The sequence below is a fragment of the Calonectris borealis genome, chromosome 13 (genome assembly GCF_964195595.1).
Source record: "Calonectris borealis chromosome 13, bCalBor7.hap1.2, whole genome shotgun sequence".
Taxonomy (NCBI): Eukaryota; Metazoa; Chordata; class Aves; order Procellariiformes; family Procellariidae; genus Calonectris; species Calonectris borealis.
Genome location: NC_134324.1, coordinates 3,028,951 through 3,048,474, shown reverse-complemented (window position 1 = coordinate 3,048,474; position 19,524 = coordinate 3,028,951). Strand labels below are relative to the sequence as shown.

Genomic DNA, 19,524 nt, shown 5'->3' with positions numbered 1-19,524 from the left:
TTATCATAGGTATACTATATTAGTTTAAAGAACCTAGTCCTCAAAACCACATTTTGCTAAACAGATATAAATAAAAAAAGAAACCTGACTCTCAGTCATGCAGTTTAAGTGGTCCTGAAGATCACTCCTCCATCATTTATCTTTTCCCACAATACCCGAGTTGCAGAGTAGACACAGTCTAGTCATATGACTAGTGAGGGAATGGCAATATATACACACACACACACTCTCTCCAAATTCCAGAAGATTTCAGGTGCTTTTAGAAGTTCTTTTTAGAATAAGGTTTGCAATAGTAAGCTTTTTTCTCAAAGTCACTGCATGCTTTCTGAATTTAACAGCACATCAATGTTTTACAACAAATTCTAATCCCTGCTGGAAGCAGAGTAGGTGTAAAAGGCCTTAAAAAAAAAAAAAAAGGCAGGCACTTGGTTAGAGCTTGTCAAAAGCTTATCTGAACTTGTAAATCCTTTGATATTTCCCTTTAACCACAGGTTTTAACTTTATGTCTGTGTCAGTACAAGTTTCCTGTGCCTGTACCAGGAAAATATAAGGTATTTGAACATAAAGGCCAATATCTAATCAACAACTTTGTATAGGATTCTTCCATTCCCCTCATCATTAGATTTTTTGAGTGCTGAAGGCACAAAGTGCTCAGTCTGACAACCAGTGAAGCTACTAATGCACCAGTCTGATGGATCCATTGCTGGAATTCCACGCCAGCAATCCTAGTGAGAGAAATACACTAGTGAGAGTACTGTGAAGCTTCTAAAACATTAATTATGTATTTGTAATTAACTGTAGGTATAACAGAGAGCATTACTCCAGGGAACTGTGTGAAAGGGGAGACTGAGAGGGAGTATCTGACCTTGCCTGCTAAAATAAACAGGCATAAGTTAGGGAATAGCAGAAGAAAGCTGATTCTTAAGCCTTAAACTTGAAAGACTTCCAATTTAGGAAAGAGTAAAAAGGCTTGGTAGGAAGTGTTCTTAAGTGAATGACACCATCTTCCATAGGCCTCCAATCTTCAGAGAAACTGGAAACAATATCTTGGGTGAAAAAATATTTAATTAATATCGTTTGGGTAGAGACTCTCCATTTCTTTACATTGATGCAAAAAAGACATTTTGGAGTGTTAAATCTAGAGTACTGGGGCAGTCATTAAACTGGCTGGTAGGAGGCACAACTAACTTGCACTAAGTCGGTTTCGGGGTCACAAAACATGTAAGCGGATATCTCTCTCTTGCTGGTCTTGAAAATAAATTTTAACTTTTTAGCTATTTGATCTTATTTATGAAAACTTTAACTTTTAACAACTGATATAATTCACTAGAAGATGTGTCAAATAGCAAAGAACTTTATTTTCCTATGATAGCTTTAATTTTTTTTTAAATCATTTAAGTGGATGGGGTAGGATTAGAGAATACCAAAGCAGAATTCTTAGATTACTTACCACATGAAGAATTTTATTTTCTGTTTCATGCACCGTACAATCCTGTGAGAAAATAAACCAAAAACAATTAATGCATATTATTTTAAATTTCTATTAAGAAATAAAAGAATGTTTTATGCTGATAAGTCTCTCTTAGAGATGTACCTGTAAAGACAAATGATCTGAGTTTTGTCATGTTCAAAAGGTTACTTTACAATCTTAGGAAACTTGACTTTTTTTGTGGCTGGTTAACCTCAGGGATCTATTCTTCCCTTTACAGTCATGAAACCTTCATACTCAATACTAGCAATATTATAAATGTAAGGCAGAGGGGACAAATTCATGACAGTGAAAAAAAAGTAATTGAATATAATTAATCTGGCATGTCAGAAATTCAATGATGCGCAGAGCGAGAGATACATTGCCTAGTCTTAAATCAGGCAGAATGTTTGTAAGCTGTTCAACAAGTTGTGTGGGGTGCAGACGTTGTGTCAGACCTACCACTAGGTAGACTGTGTTATTATAAAGCATGGGAAGGGACAGTAAACAGAGAATATTTTGACAAGTACAATGCTAAAGATGTTAACCGTGGTGTGTCCACACTGTCAGTTTGGTTCACTCCATCTTTTGCTTCAAGTCCCTGATTGTCTACACCATCCACAAGGGACTAGAGACAGCAGTGGTCCCATCTCTTCAGAGAAGGCACGTAACTGATCTAGCTTTGGACTTCGGAAGGCACAACTCACACCAAAAAGGGATGAGAGAGGACATGGGCTTGCTCGTGTTAAGCACTGGTCCAGGGACATCCAGGGGGTTTCACTGCCTTAAGGCCTCCCAAAGAACAACTCCATCCCAGCTTTCCATTACACAACATTGCTATTAACCAATTTAAAGTAGGCCTGAAAAACAATATTCCTAATCAACCTTTTTATTTGCTTAGGACTTGTAACTTCTAAAGCAGTCATTTTCCCATTTTAGTTATCATTTTAAGAATAATAAATCTTATCACTACATAACTTGAGTCATTACTCCCTTAACTTGCATTTTGATTTAGTGATATTACAGTGGCTAGAGTATTACTTTTCCTTCATGAAACAAAGCATACAAATTCCTAAAAGAGATCTACTGCCTCTACTGCTTTTTAACGTTTGGAAGATTTCCTCAGTACAATCCTCTAGAAAGCAAGACACAGTCATGGCAAGACAGTATTTAACACTTTCCTACAGGAGAGGGCCAAGTGCACTGAAGCAGCTCTACCCCGCCCTTCTCCTGCCAGTCAGCACTCCAAATCACCACGCAGGCTCTCAAGCTATATTTTACTAAAACATAAAAATTATAAGGAAAATACAGAAAACTCAAGTTTGCCAGACAGACTGAGATTAGAATAGACTCCCCCCAAAACTTGGTGACCTCTGAGGCAGCCGCAGCCAGGGCCGCAGCCCCCATGGCCAGGCTGCCTCTCCCCCCAGCTCCAGAACCTTCCGCCGCTCGCCTGAGGCAGGCAGCCCACCACACTCCTCCATGGTGAGCACCGGCCTGCAACACCTACCTGTCATCAAAGGGGTGCTTTTCTGTTACAAAATCTGAGGAGAACATATTTCTGATGTATCCTGGCATCTCCCTGCGTTCAGGGAGACGGACACCCCGGCCCTGTGGCTGGCGGGAGTCCCAGAGCCCTCTGAGGGAGGGAAGGAAGAGGCCGCCACAAAACATACTGAGGACCAGGCAGGGTGGGATCCTCGCCTCGCCTCGTTTATCACAGGAATCTTGTTTATCATGCTATACGGGCACTGATTATTTACATTTAAGTGAATTAAGGGTTAATAACAGAAAAAATTATCTTGGGAAATTGATAAATACTTCTCCAAATGCTATGTCACATTGGCAAAAGCTTTCTACAAAGCAAGATAAGGATTTCAGGACATTTTTAAGGATGAGGATATGACAAGTAAAAAAACTGTCTTGTTTACTTGTCTTTTTTCCTTGAATAAGTTTTCAAGTAAAATTTAACTTACTGATATCCCTAAAAGATCCCCTCAAGTAACTTAAGATTCTCTGTAGTTCTCAAGGTTTCCTCTTTCCTGGATCTTAATACGTTAGCAATGACGGTTAATTGCTTTAAACTTCCCATGAAATAATTCCAACATCCTCACTCCATTTACTCTAGAAATAGATTAGCTATACGATCAGCGTAGGCTGGGGCACTCTGTGAGAGAAACAGCAGCTAACTGGCAGATCTCTGCTCCGCTTGTCCAGCAGCCCAACTCCTCGGCTATGCCCCGTCCACCGGGGCCACATCCAGCTCTCGAACCTTCTTCCTTGGGTGCTGCTCTGAGGACCTTGTCCCTCAGCCCGCCTGAGGCTGCAGAGCGGCTTTAGCCTGTCCGAGCTACTCAGCCCTGGGTACAGGCCTGGAGAACAGGTAACTGTCACACCCTCAACTCTAAGGGTCACGTTTATTTTGGAGATGGACTTTTTTGTAGAGAAGTTAATTTTTAAATGAACACAGTTTCAAGAATATTGTTACAAAATGAGAAAGTTAAAATCAAAAGATTGTGAGTGCCGAGGAACACAGAGAAGAATTCACATTAGCATTTCATGGTCAAGTATCCCTTTGATGTTTCTTCTGTATTCATACTGTTATTTTCTACAGCACAAAAAAAGAATTCAATTAGTCAGTTTGGTTAGCAATGCCCGAGGCAGTTTTCCTACAAGTTTTACACACTTCAAACAGCACATCCACCATTTCCTTTTAACCCTCCGAGTACCAAGAGAACAAAATGATCACAGCAGGACTTACAGCTTGACTTCAGAGCTAATGCTTCTTTTTAAATTATACCTTTAATTTCTGTGCTAGAAATGCAATATGAGTTTCATTCTGAACAAACTTAATTACTTCAGGTCAAAAAATAGAGGACTTATGTATAGTAAAACTGAAATTTTACTGTTTTGTAGAGCAGAATTAATGTTAGCTACACTTATGTTGCACATTCAAGATTACATTAGCATTAAAAATGTTAATGGCTTTGGGATTCCTTCCAAAATAGATGCATATTGACTTTTTTTTTAAAAAAGAGACTAGTTTAACTGAGAGGTTAAAAGCACTTGCAATATTATACTAAAATATTAAGATATGTAGGTCCCAATATTCTTCTGATTTATTTTTCTCTGATACATAGCAATGCACTAGGGATCTCATTAAAAAAAAAAAAAAAAATCTTCCAGGACTAACATTTATAGAATTTTGATCTGTTTTTCTTAGAAAATAAATAACAGTTATAGTGATATTCTTTCTACATCCTCCATAAGCGAGATGACGTTAAAAATGTTTTTTCTTAGAGTTTAAAAAACTCTTAAAACAAAAATTAGTAGCTGCATTCTATTTCCCCCCTGCAAAATGGTAAAATACAGGAATTGCAAAAATAGTCACAGCAGCAGTATTACATACAAGCCAGCTTCTGCACTATACTGAACATCCTACCTTTCAAAGGTACAGAACACTTTCATAAATCTGATAAAGTAAAACAGCATTCTTTTGAATATTCATAAAGAGAAAAGGTCAGTAGGACTCGTGCTCACCTACACTGTATTCATCATTTTAGTTTATAATTCCAAAAGAAAAAAATGCAAGTACTACTGAAATTTGCAGATACCATAAAGAATGTTTTATGACAAGTCTTGAGGACGTTTAACTAACACATAAAGAGACTAATGTGTAAAATATTTAGTTCATTAACTTAGTACAATAAAACAGCATGAGTTAAGTCAACTACTGAAAAGAAACGGAGACCCTATAAAGGAGCAGCTCAGAAAAGAATTTAAAACCTTGTATTGTTTGCCGGTTGAATGCCCTTTCCCAATATAACACTACAGTAAAGATCTACTAAAATCTTTGAAAGGTGCATATGACAAAATGATATTTAAAAACATATTTCTTGCATACATAAGATCAAACACACTTCTGGAATTCATATGTTAAAAAGAATGAGATTGCGCTGAAATTAGGCAAATATACACTCGTAAATACACTAAAGTAACTTGGTTTAATTAAGGTAAAGACTTGATCATAATCTATCTTTAGAAAACAGTGAACAGATGTTTGATAACAAAATGCTCTTTAGAAAATGCAAGCAAAATAAGATTGAGGGGCTGAAAGCTGAAGTCTGCAAAGTTCAATCTGAAAATAACACCCACATTTTTAATGGCAGTTGCTGAATCACAGAATAATTCAGGTGGAAGGGTCTTCTGGAGGTTATCTAGTCCAACCACCTGCTCAGAGGAGGGCTAATTTAAAAGTTAGACCAGATACAGGCAACTACTAAGAATCAACAATTTCTATAAATTGCAGTACGAACTAGATAGCTTTAAAAAACATATGCTTCATCCGAAACACAAAGTATTTGAATAAAAACAGGGTAAAAATCTGGGATAAGGTCTCTGAATTTATCTCAGTGAGGTTAATTAACATTAATAAAGGGGAGAACAAGCAATATTTGTTTGGATTTTGTTGGAAAAAAATTAGCCTGAGTTGTGCTGACATTCTTTGGTAACATAGAAACAAATTTTTTGTTTAGAGAATGTTTGTTCATGCAGTTTAGTGCATGTATCAAAAGCATCTAGCACAGGTTTAAACATCTTTGACATAATCAGGAAAAAAAAAAAACAACGGAAAACCAACTTCTAGCAGAACTAGTGAACTTTTTCTACTCAATGAAAAATTAACCAATGGCTACATTTTATGAACCAAATTCCAAACCCATTCTTCCTCAGTTATTCCAGTTATCTTTCCCCCAGGGTAGCCTTGGCACTATAGCATGACCAAATCCAAATTAAGTTAAGTTAGTCTGGTGGGGATTCATTTTCAGAGCAAAAATGAGAGCTAGTCTACCTTGAAGTTAGAGCTATACTTCAAAATGAAGTCAGAGAGCTCAAACATTTGCAATACTCTGATCTAACATGCTTTTTTTTGCACATTATCATCAACACATTTTGATGGGACATTGCACCTCAAAATCAGGATGTTTCTGCAGCTTTCTGCATAATGCTATTCTTTTATAGTTTCCTCACTTATTTCAGTGAAGGTGAGATCGTGAGGGATAAGAAAACTGAGTAGAATAAAGTACATTCCCAAGCATAAATGGACAGGTATAAAACTTCTCTAAAACTGGAGAATAAAGATCAATGTTCTTATAACCAGGATGAGAAGATAGTATTTACAGGTAAACAACTGACTGCTTATTCATTGTAATATTTACATGGTATGTAAATTATAATGCCCAACATTGCAGTTCGTCTGTTTGGTTTAAATTTCGAATGACGATCTCACCTTCACACTCACACAGAGAAAGAATATGACCTAAAAGCTAAAAAAGCTACTTCCTGATTAGGTCTAAGAGTATGTCCCTCAGATACGTACAGTACATCCTAGTAAGAAAATTCATAAGCACTGTCTATATTAAACTAAGGTTACATAATAATGCCCCTTATTTAGAAGGAAGTTCACCTTGAGTGGCAGCTGTAAGTTATGCACACAAAGCATGTTTATTTTGCACAAAATGAATCTTCAGGTTGAAGACATTCCTCACCTAACGTGCCAAATGCATAACCTTGACTGCTACTTTTGCACTGACTAAATTAGACATCTAAAATTTATATAATTCATAAAACAAGGAGTATCTGCAAGGATCTGAGATCTAGGTTTCTATTAGTTATGCCTTTCAATTCGTATTTTAGCCTACAGTTAAGACTGCAATTCTGGTTTAGGTGAGAGATTTCTGCTTTCACACGTTAAGATCAATTTTCCTCAAATTTAGTAACAGCAAAACTGTCTCCCTATGAATTATGTTGTTTCATCTAGTCTTTCTGGTGCTAAATTTAATATCCTGTAAAAAGATCTTAATAGATGACAATCAAACAACCCAGATTTCACAATAAGATAAGGAAAAGACAAAACTTGATTTGTAACTCACCTGAAGAACTAACTAAACATTTTTCATCTTGGAACGTCTTGGAGCTTATGTTAAAAGATAGATTGTTTTTAAGTTGTCAAAAGGAGGACAGCTTTGGGAGTGGAGTTGAAGAATTGGAAAAAAAAAAAAGAACCGAACTATTGCTGGCAGAGGAGAACTGAATTTCATCTGCCAAAAGTAGTGAAATGAACGACAGAAATGGAGACAGCAATTCAAATATTTTCACCTAGACCACAGGGAAAAATCAAACTCATACAAACAAAGTGCAATATCAGCTGAAGGGCAGAATCAGAACCCAAACTTTTTATACTGTAGAGAAGTTCATTTTGCTTAGTCTGTAAATCAAAAATAGCCTAGTGCTATAAACACCTTGTAAGAGAAAGCTTAATAAAGGTACATAAATAATTAAATGCTTACATAGGAATTTTTAAACCAAGAAAAGAGAAAAAGGATCTTTTTTTTCCACTGCAAAAATGAATAAAAAACAAAATTTCTAAAAGGAATAAAGCTGAATATTATCAATGAAGTATAATAGTACAAAATACAAAGACTTGTATTTACCAGCCTTAGTTGTTTTTTCCAAGAACTAAAACGAAATTAAAGAGGAACAAAAAAAAAAAAAAAAAAGAAAAAAAAAAGGTTGCAGAATGCTACTACTCCAGGAAGCCTGTTAAATTAAATGAATTTTATGATTGTCTACTGTGAGGTTACACAGAAAACTGTGCCAGCATGGGACAGAGGCAGGCAGTGGAGCCCTGTATATTGGAGGCAGGGCCAGTTTAAGGCCCATACAAAACTACAGCTTTAGCTAAGCTTTCTTCTTGCTTTCCCTCCTACAGTACTTTCATCTTTCTCTTTTGCTTCATTCCAAGACAGTTCTCTAACCTCTCCATGTGTTCCAAGAACACTATTTTGTCTCATCAATATTTTTATCCACTCACAAGAGGAGAAGCTCGCTGTACGTATTTGTGAAACTAATTTCCACGCAGTCTTTCTGTCCACTGTCCAGTCCACTTCCAGTCTTTCTGTACCTGTGTGTACAGGGGCAGACACTGTCAGAGACTATCATTATTTGTATGCTATGTAGCACTACAGACCAGATAAATTAATTTTATGTACCTGTGGACTGTACTATATTATAATTATGTAATGAATGTCAGTGATGATAATACTGCTACCCTTATTTGTTCCATATTTAGTTTGTTTAATGTTATGAATATTTGACATTAATCACTAAATAACTTTCATGTAACTGGCTCTCCTTTAAGTGAAGAAGCACAGCCATGTTCTGGATATATTTGTATGTATTGTAAGAACTTGTCCCTGAAAGATTTTTGATCATTCATCTTTTAATCTGTAATAAACTGTTAGCAGTAGTTAAGCTGTTTCCCACTGTGCCTTTGTTCTTTTATTTAACACTGCGTGGTGGTAGATAACCTAACATGAAATTGTCTACTCAAAAGCAAAGTGGATTATTTTTAACTTCACACTGTCCTTCAATCTGTCCAGGCGTATGAGGATAACTGAAGTCCAAAAATCTTCCTGTCGCTCCCAGAGAAAGAGACTATGCAAAGAACAGAGAGGTAATGCTAAAACATTTTCTTCTGGTGAAGTAAAAGCTTAACAATGTTTTTACCATTGCAATTTTTAAGCAACAGCATGAAGAGGACTCAGAGCAGAAGATAACCACTCCTACCTGTTGCACAATGGTTGTTAGTTCCAGGCACAGTTGAACAATGTTGTTTTTCAGCAGTGAGTATTCTGTCACGCTGACAAATGGAGACCTGTGACAAAGGAAGGATAGGTTTATACAGCATTAAGGATTATAACTTCTGTTTACAGTATAAGCAGATATATGTAATATAGAGATTAGTTTTAGACCACAGAAATGTGAAACACCTAATCATGACAATCTTCAGCAGCAAGTTACACAACTTCTGTAAAATATGCCTTTGAAACAAGAAACAATGTAGGCAAGAAAGATGTAAACTGGATTTTGGCCAGAACATCAGAAGTTATCGTCCTCATGGAAAGTGGAAATAGGAGCTTCCAAATAGTCGGAAGTAGTCCAAATTTCCTTTGTATGGCTCATTAAAATGACAGCATTTCTAGCATGACATCACTCTTCAGCAGCAGTTAACACCTTAATTCAGAGAGCAAAGTAATGCTTACTTAGTCACTAACAGCTTCCTGCACACTCAGATTTTCTTCAGGCATTCCATATTCTAGCTAAATCCGACCCCATCTGAATTTATAAGAACTGACAAGGTCATAGCCTGAGAGAATATGACTGCTGGCATTAGGTTAGGAAGATGTCACCAGGATTATACAAATCCTGTAAAGGAGGGCGATTCACTCTCACTGTGATTTCTAAGGTGCCATTTATACATTCAAGAGCATTCAGATTTAAGATAAAGCTATCCATTGCTATAACTCCAAAGAAAGAGAAACAAAACATAAATGCTCTGATGTTATTTTATGTTTTGGTTTCTGTCTTTCCACAGTCAAAATTTTAACTACATTTATTCAGAGAAATTTTAATCAAATTCTCAATTAGTAAATGAAAAAAACCCAGTGGTTTATTGTTGAGCATTAACCAGCACCACAACTGTACTTAATACATGAATCCTACTCTTGATAAAAACTCTAATAAGGAAATTTAATTTTCAGACTAAACAAGTACTATAATTTATTTTTAATATTCTTAATTGATTTGCTCAACTCCAGCTTTTTTTGTGTCTTTTTGATGGCTGAAGGACAGTTTAAACTCCACAATCTTTTCTTCCTTACCCTTTCTGAAATTACCGATGATGTTACCACTTGTGGCAGAGAGATGTCAGCTTGGAATAGCACAAAAGTATTAATTTCGCACAAAATACCATCAGACTGAAAAGAATCTGAAAAACTAACTAGAGAAAACTGTAACACCCTCCTGCCAGAAAAGGGTACTACATTTTGCCTCCAATATTTCAGAAATTTGCAAAACAAAATTTAGAGCCAGAATTCCAGAACTGCCATTTTAATATTAGAATAACAGAGTACAAGAGAAAAAGAAAGAACAAAGCAACCCAAAGAATTATTCTCATCTATAAAGGATCAAGGAATAGTAAATTACCTGTCCAGCCAGGCTAGTAAGTTCTTGGCAGCACCGATCAGGTCAACTACAGAGGTAAGAAAATCATTTGGCAGTCGTCTGGAGGCCCTGCCATCATAATGGCCACTCCTCCTTCTACCCGTTATAAAGTTCTGAAGATTTTTGGCTGAGGCATTCAGCTTGTGAGACAGAGTTCTCAGGTTTTCAGTCTCCAAACCATAATTCTGAGGGGAAAGAAGAAGATCCTCAGTTAAGTGAAATAGTGTGTTGTCAGCTATGTGAACAAAACTGTGAGGTTAAACATTGTGAATGGTATTGGCTGAAAGGATAGGATAGTCATGGATGCCTAGTGTTAGACTAAGCAACAGGCTACTTTGTTTAGAACATACAGGATGCATCCATCCACTTAGCACAACAACTTCGGCTGTCATCAACACTCGCAATGCTACACTCTCCAAACCCGTTGGTCCAACTAAGTCACTGAGGGGAAGGCAAAAACAATATGCTGGGTCTCAAGGTCTTTCCCATTTTCAAAAAGTGAAGATGAGTTATGCAAGTAGCAAGTAGTTATGCTAGTTGCATAACTACTTGCTATGGTTCAGTGTTAACCAACTATTTGGTGTATTTGCTACCTCTGAGAGCAGATCTTCAGCAGTCTCACTGCACTGGATCTCACTCAGGTTTGTGTTAGTCCCTCTATTAACTTGTAATAACTTAGCCTTAGCAGAACTTCCCTTTCACTTATACTGTGAATAACGTATACAATTTTATATGGCCTTGGTGACAGGCTTTCACAGGAAAATTCCTTCCTGATCCCTGCTATTGTTGGTGAGCAGCTGTCCCATGTGTAATGTAATATGGGAACAGTCACATCAGGTCAGAGCAAAGATGTGGTACTCCCGTTTCCAATGACTGCGTAGGGAAGAATCTGAGCACAGAGCAGGCACGTAGTAACAGCTGTTAGTGTTCAGAGACTTCAGCCGGTGACAGTGTCTTCATATTTAACAGTTCTTAATGGATTTTCTTGCATTGTTCTAATTCTGATGGGGGGGACACATGGTTTGAATCTAAGTAAAGTTTTCCACACATAAGTCCCTTTTCCCTTTATCCACATTCCTTCACCCATGTCTCTGTCCTTTTATCACCAAGCCAATTCCCTATTTACACCCAGGTAAAAAGCACAAAGATCATCTCATATACATGAAATAATTAGCTCAAATTCACATAGAAAGTCTCAAACAGACTGAATTGAACCCAGATTTCTTGCTGCCACAACAGGGTGTAGCATATGAAAGAATTTAATGAGTATTTAAACAAAATCAACTTTCAGAGTATGAATTGATTGCCCACTACTAATTTCAACCATGCATATGTTACAGAGGATGACTGATCATGAATATCACATGTTAATTTTTCTGCCTAAACTCTGTTCGTCAAAACAGAGAATAAAGAACCACAAACACTACACAATGTATTGACTAATAACAAGCTTATGAAATGGGATTGTATGGAAATCAAACAAAGTACAAACAAATGCTTGCTAAAGTTGTTTGGACCACTTATAGCTGGTACTTAGGACCATGCCTTCTCTGCCAGCCATTCTCCCTCTCAAAGTTCACTCTGAAAAATAAATCAAGCTCCCTGCCTCTAGCTTGGAGGGCAACCTACAAGGAATGGAAACATTTTGCTGTCTTAGTTAGGTCACGGCACAGAACTTAGATATTAAAATAATTTTAGATACTAGGGACAGAATTAGTTTCATTGTTATATACATATCGTGCCTAAAGCATCATAATCAGTCAATGAAGTTTGGAAGCATCCAGTTTAAGATTGAATAGTGAAACAAATGAAAGTTATGTTGGTTTAGCTACAGAGGAGAACAATTCTCTTCATCTTTTTTCCAGAACAAATACTGTACAGTTAGCAACAGCATCAGTAAAGTCAGTCATTCTATTTTGGAAAAGTTTAAAGTTAAAAAGCAAGTTGTATTTGATATTAGTATGCCATCTGTTTAGTATTTGTGGCTAATCTTTCTTTTATTAAAGCACTGAAGGAATTCCCTCCCCTGCTCTATTTCTCTCTCAACTTCTACTCGTACCAAGTGGATGAGTAAGTGGATGTATTGGGATCCCTTTATCAGGTAGCAACCAGGTAGGCAGTGCTTGGTTTCCCCTCAGAAAGGGTTTGATTTTGCACACTCAACAACACATTTCAAGGATGATAAACGAGATCCTCTTGTTTTTATTTCCAAGTCCAACCTTGCTTATCTCTGTGGAAACAAGGAGAAAATATTTCTCCCAATAATTCATTATTGCATAAAAGCTCTGGAAACCTGTCAGTTTACTTTCAAGAAAAGCCAAGCAGGAAAGGAAACAGCTTGACTAGTGAATCTATAAAAACCAGTATACTTTTCCAGAGAGTAAATGCCTGAATTTTGAAGAAAGTATGGTAGATATTAGTGGTGCAATCAACTGGAGCAATCTTCTAAAGTCATTGCAAAACACAGAGAATCGAAGACAAAATGTGTTTGAGGAAATCCACCTAGTGAGCAAGTTCTTTGTTTTATCTTAAAGTTTATTAATTAACATGCCGACGGCAACCTCAATTAATATAAATATAAAATTTAAAATATAACAAAGCATAGATAAAATATGTCCATAAAGATAATCAGGAGATGAAAGGAAATTTTTCAGCACAGTAAAAGTGCTGATGCAAGCTAGTGGGTTAGCTGAGACTTAGCAAGACACAATAAAGGGGAAAAGATAAAAATATTACAAAAATGACAGTGAATCAGTATCTCTGTAGTAGACAGAGACATTGTATTGCTCTAAATTTAAGCTTGCCTCAAATCCAAGATCTTCATTTTTAAATGAAACAACCACAACCAACTATAAATTGGGAAAAAGAGTGGTTAAAAACAATCCTTGAAAGTATCCTCTCCCAGCACCTCATCCTAATTTACTACACCACAGCTCACCTCCTGTCGGCTGAACACGTTTCTCTCTCTGCTGCCACCTCCCGCACAATCTGTTTGCCAGGCTGAAGCGCAGATGCCTCGAAGCCCCGCAAGCCCCACTGTGGCAGCACGTTAGAAAACTATTGAAGGAAGCTATGGCCCCTTTTGGGCTTCCCTGGTCAGCAACCAAGGTGATGGGATATAAAAGAGATTGTTCCAGAGGAGAAAAGAGCAAACAAGTGGGTACACACACAAATTTGAACCGCATTGATTATGGTCCAGTGAACGTGCCTGAAAACACGGACGGAAGAGTTGCAATTTATGATAATGAGCGAGTAGGTGGGTAGCCTTGTTCTGTATACATGACACTGCAAGTATCCAGATCTCTTCTAATTCCTGTAGGCTTCTCATCTGCATGATGCTAACTGAGATAGTCTCAAACCTATCAGACTAAATTATTATCACAGCTACCATAACAGACTTCAGTTTTCACAGCCGTATATTCTGCTCTCATGGTGCTGTTATTGTGAGATACACTATAGAAATGATGCTCCTGATCCTGTAAAATTCTATCTCCTGGCAGGTGATTTCTTTCTTGCACAGTGAATCCTAGATATAATTTCTGGTTTAAAAAGAAATTTAAAAAAAAAGAAAAAAAAAAAAAAAGAAAAAACCTCTAAAAAGGACAAGAGAGTGCCATTAGCATAGCCAGGATTATGTTTCATACCAGGAGTAGGGGAAAAATACCAAGCAAGGTTTGCTCCATTCCCTGGTTTTGTTTCATGATGCTTAAGGTTGTTGCATAGTCATTTTTACCAAATTACTCTATTAGTGGAAATGGACATACAGGTTTAGAGAATGAATACTGACTATTAAAGCGACCCCAAACGCTGTCTGTCTCGAAGAACTACATAGCCATACAGTTTGTCAAATTATCACCAAATCTGGATCATGAAACTAGTTAGTAGACTAAAGCCGACCATACTCCCTTTCAGTCGAACGGGCCTGACAGGTACGTTGCAGAAAAGGTAACTGCTGGAAGAAAAGGCCAAAGTAACAGCAAATCTTGAACACAGAGAGATGTGACTGGTAAATCTAGTAAATGTTTACTTAAGCTTCTTCACATAAAAGCACTGTTCAAACAGTAGAAATTCTGTGTATCCGCTGAGTGTGACATATGATAACATTATTACCTTCACACAAAAAAAAGAGAGTTGCATAGAGATTGTCTGATTTGTTCAGTGACAGACTGATTCAGTAGTATATTTTAGGTCAGAGCTCAGCAATTCCTGATGCCCTATTCAATGACATGAGTTGGAAAGAAGGACTTCAAGAGGTAGAAATTAAATGCAAATGTGAGATCAGAGCCAGATGAGCTTATTATAGAAGAATATCATTAATAATAATGTCAAGCTGAAGCTGTGCTTAAAGTGACACTTGTTAGTGAGATGTACAACTGACTTAGGTTTAAGGAAAAGTCTGCTTGCTGTCTGTAAAACACAGGTTTCAATTTTAGCAATTTCATTCTCTAATTCTTCGATTTTCAAACTACCAGTGAGAATTCCTTGCCATCCCCTTAGCTCCCCTCTCCTGTTCAGTTTGAGGTGCCCGTTTCAGTGTTCCTAGTGATTAGGGTTATTGTAGGGTGGCGAGAGGGAAGAGACAGGACAGATTGCCTCCAGGACTTTTGCAGTTGAATGTTTTTATTGAACTACAGAAAAAACAGGTGGCTGTTGTCAGAAGTGCTAGAATTCAGAAGACAGAAGAGAATACCATTTTTTTTTAACAACCTGAAACAGACTGTTGTTTTTACTAGTGCAGAGTGGAAGATATGATGTAAGAGATATGTTGTTGAATATTCCATATAGTTAAAAATGCATACTGGAAATTGAAAAGTAGGAAATCTGCATCCAAACAGATATTTCTTCCTTTTTATGTCATAAATCCAAAATGCAGAAATAGCTAAATACACGGTGGCTGTGTCTGTATCACAATTCCAGCTAAAAACTCTGCTTGTTCTGGCATGAAGTTCCATTTTTAAAAGACAGGGGGAAAATTGAGTACATTTTTTATCCATCTGACAGTACACCACCTGTGTTTTTTACATATTCAAAGAAGTGGAATGAAAAAAACTCTTCAGTTATGGCTTAAGGTGTTTTCATATCGTATTGCATGTATGTAATAACATCACAAATTAGTATTTTATGCTTATAAATCTATCTGTGAAAATTTTAGCTCGTAAGAAAAAATAGGCCAAATTATTGTAGCAAACATTAAGATAAAAAAAAACAAGTATGATGGAAAAAAAATTATAAGTGTTAATCAATTTTTTGTAAACACTAACACCTGAAGATCAAAAGCAGAGCAAGAAATACCTGCAATATAAGAACAGTTGATTTTTTCTGTGGAAAAAAACCCCAGCATTATACACTTAAAGGTACTAATATAATGAAATTGTTTTGCTATAATGTGACATACAGAGCTAAAAAAATGTATGCATATTGAAATTCATTTGACACAGGATATAATTTTAGCTAAATAGTTTATATTGCATAAGTAATGACTTTAACTTACCTTAAAAACAGATTTATTTTTAATTGGTAAAAATACTACTATTAGTAGTTTTTCTTGACGTCATTCATGTAAGTAATTGGTGTAGTATCTGTATAAATATGTATAAACACATGGATGCATATACAGCTTTTTCTGTAGATGATATTTTAAGAATGTTACAATTTTCCCTGAAGAGTAAGGTTCAGAGAAATAAAAGTGCGGAGCAGTAGATCTGACTGAGGAGATTAAAGGAAACAACCCCGACTGAAATTCAAGCATCTTACATGAAATTCACCATGATAAGGCATTTAAAATACCACAACCTAAATATTGTGCTAGACTCCCATTTTTATGTTTCATGCATAAGCTTAAAGAATCCCCACAATTTATCAGTATGGCTACTATGGCAGCCATAGCTGCAGGTCTCGGTTTCAGACAGGAGCAGCAACAGCTGAGGACCATTAACAACCCCACGCTGTAGAAGTGTCTTTGCCCCGTGAGTACCACCCTGCCCCTAACACACACACAAACATCTTTAGCACAACAGGCTGCTCCCCTGCTCCCCCTCCCAACCCACCCTGAAAGCAGCACATCTGGACTCATGGCACACCCCACTCCTCCTCAGGGCTCAGTTTCCCAGCTGCTTTAAGCTGACATATTTGTGAACCACCACAGAAAGATGCTGCCATGCCCTCTTCCCAAGTCTCAGCACCATTGTATAGTGAGCAGGATTAGGAAATTAATTTAAAAGCTCAATCTTCAGGCACATCTTCCCCACTACAGGCTGGTTTTCAACCCGTTCTCAGATTACACATAAATTGACTTAAAGTTATTGTGGACTTGTGACATCTGATGCAGCTCTGTGGGGATGCTCTGCCCCTCCTCTGCTGCGAAAGCAGGTCTGGTCCCTTCCAGGCTGCCCGCTCGCCCCTGCTAGCCCTCCTGTTCCCCAGGGACATGCGCGCACGTGCTCTCGATATGACAGCACGAGACCTCTCCCACCTGTCTCCCTGGGGCACCGTTGCAGTGCGGGGCTCTGAGATGACTAGAAAAGAAAATCCCCCAAAGCAGCTCTGGGCTTTTGGAATCTCCTTTGGGAAAACACAACGTGCCAGATGGGATCCCACAACTCCCTGCTGTCTACATCGCTGTGTATGCTGCTCCTGCAAAGGCCATATCTTCACCATGAAAAATACAGTTTGTGATAGCATACAGTCATTTAGCACTTAGTGAACAAAACAGGCAAACACAGCCTGTTTAATAAAAGCAAAAATTCAAAATAATCATATACTATGATTTTAGCGTAAATAATTCTGACACTTAAATAGAATGAAAACCATCAAAACACACTTTTTAAATTTCCTTTATGGAGGTATGTTTTTAAAGTTAAGAGGCTAACAGAAAACACAGGAGAAACCTAATTCTAAAATACTTGTATCTATAAACGTTTGTTTGATTTCATCAGGTAGATCTGTTAAAATTTTGTGGTGATATTTTTACGATACAACTTAAAACTGAAGTTATCAAAATAGTATGAAGTCAAAGTATGTGAGGCATTGCATTTCAGTCAGGTGTGTCATTTTTTCCTATTTGAAAAGAAGTTACATGCTAATTATCCTTTATATGAATAGCAATTTGAAGGAGGTAAAATAAATTTTTCATGTAAAACACAAAGGTCCTTCTTTTGAAGTTATCTTAACTAGTAAACAAATTTTACTATAACATTAAAATACTAAATTAAAAGTATGTATTAAACCTTGGTTCCACAGAACATGACCCACTTTCAGTATTTATTACAGATTTCAGATAAAGTGCTAGAAGATCTAGACTGGTATTCTATGTGAACTAAGGTGACGTAAATTGAGCTGAAAGAAAGAATAAATTATACCTTGTAATTAGTGTATTATATTTGGTAGTGTTAAAGTTCTGCTGGAGTGGTATGCAGATTGGAAAAAAAATTACTTGACTTGCAATCTGCTAACAGTTACACCTTTGGCATAACTAGTGCTTACAGCATCCTGGGGTCTTTTTTCTTATTGACCTATCACTGTACTACATACATTGTATACCTGGTCCTGGGGAAAACATAGATGCTTCACTGCCTGTGACCATTTGCTGATTACCACTGTCTGAAGGCTCAAGAGCTGAGATCTCGTTTAGAATCATAGGATGGTTTGGGTTGGAAGGGACCTTCTAGAGATCATCTAATTCAACCCCCTGCCATGGGTAGGGACATCTTTCACTAGATCAGGTTGCTCAAAGCCCCATCCAACCTGACCTTGAACACTTCCAATGATGGGGCATCCACAACTTCTCTGGGCAACCTGTTCCACCCTCATCGTAAAAAATTTCTTCCTTATGTCCAATCTAACTCTGCCCTCTTTCAGTTTAAAACCCCTTGTCCTGTCACTACAAGCGCTGGTAAAAAGTCTTTCTCCATCTTCCTTATAAGCCCCCTTTAAGTATCAAAAGGCTGCAATAAGGTCTCCTGGAGCCTTTTCCAGGCTAAACAATCTCAGTCTTTCTTCATAGGAGAGGTGTTCCAGCCCTCTGCTCATTTTTGTGGCCCTCCTCTGGACCCATGTCTTTCTTGTACTGGGGGCCCCAGAGCTGGATGCAGTATTCCAGAGGGGTACCATGAGAGTGGAGTAGAGGGGGAGAATCAACTCCCTAGACCTGTTGGCCACACTTCTTTTTATGCAGTCCAGGATACAATTGGCTTTCTGGGCTGCAAGCGCACATTATCATCTCTTGTCCAATTTTTCATCCACCGGTATCCCCAAATCCTTCTCCGCAGGGCTGCTCTCAGTCAATTTATCACTCAGTCTATACTGATATCGGCAATTGCCCTGACCCAAGTGCAGGACCTTGCACTTGGCCTAGTTGAACTTTGTGAGGTTCACCTGGGCCCACTTCTTACGCCTGTCAAGGTCCCTCTGGATGGCATCCCATTCCTTTAACATACCAGCTGCAACATTCAGCTTGGTGTCATCTGCAAACTTGCTGAGGGTGCACTCAATCCCACTGTCTATGTCATTATTAAACAGTATTGGTCCAGTACAGACCCCTGAAGGACACCACTCGTTACTAGTATTACTGGTTTCCACTTGGACATTGAGCCACTGACTGTAACTCTTTGGATGGGGCCATCCAGCCAGTTCCTTAACCATCTAATAGTCCATCCATCAAATCCACCTCTCGCCAATCTTAACCTAAGAGCAGTCTTATATGATGCCTAAAAACGTCCTCCATCTAAAACCAACTAACAAAATCTATTAGTGATCATATGAATCAGTATACAAGTTCAGGTCTAGAGACTGCGACATAAAACTGAACACATTTCCTGAATGATAAAAATGGAACAATGATTATAATAAAATGCAAGTTTTGACAACACTTAAGAAAAAGTTAAACAAAATAAATCAAAGAAACTGTGTAAGTTTTATCAAGGAAACTGTCAGACTTGTCACTGCGCAGTAGTGTTTTAATTGGGTAATGATCATAATCACATACTCTGTGAGCA

General features: G+C 37.5%; 1 protein-coding gene across 1 annotated transcript in view; it reads right to left on the bottom strand.

Annotated features, from left to right (window-relative positions):
- The window catches only part of LOC142087598 (connector enhancer of kinase suppressor of ras 2-like), a 219,509-nt gene that overhangs the window by 110,691 nt on the left and 89,294 nt on the right, over positions 1-19,524 (bottom strand). The window contains exons 3-5 of the mRNA XM_075161953.1: positions 10,514-10,716; positions 9,095-9,182; positions 1,451-1,492 (exon numbers count right to left, since the gene is read on the bottom strand). Of these exons, the coding sequence (XP_075018054.1) occupies positions 1,451-1,492; positions 9,095-9,182; positions 10,514-10,716 (333 nt within the window). The remainder of the gene's footprint in view (positions 1-1,450; positions 1,493-9,094; positions 9,183-10,513; positions 10,717-19,524) is intronic.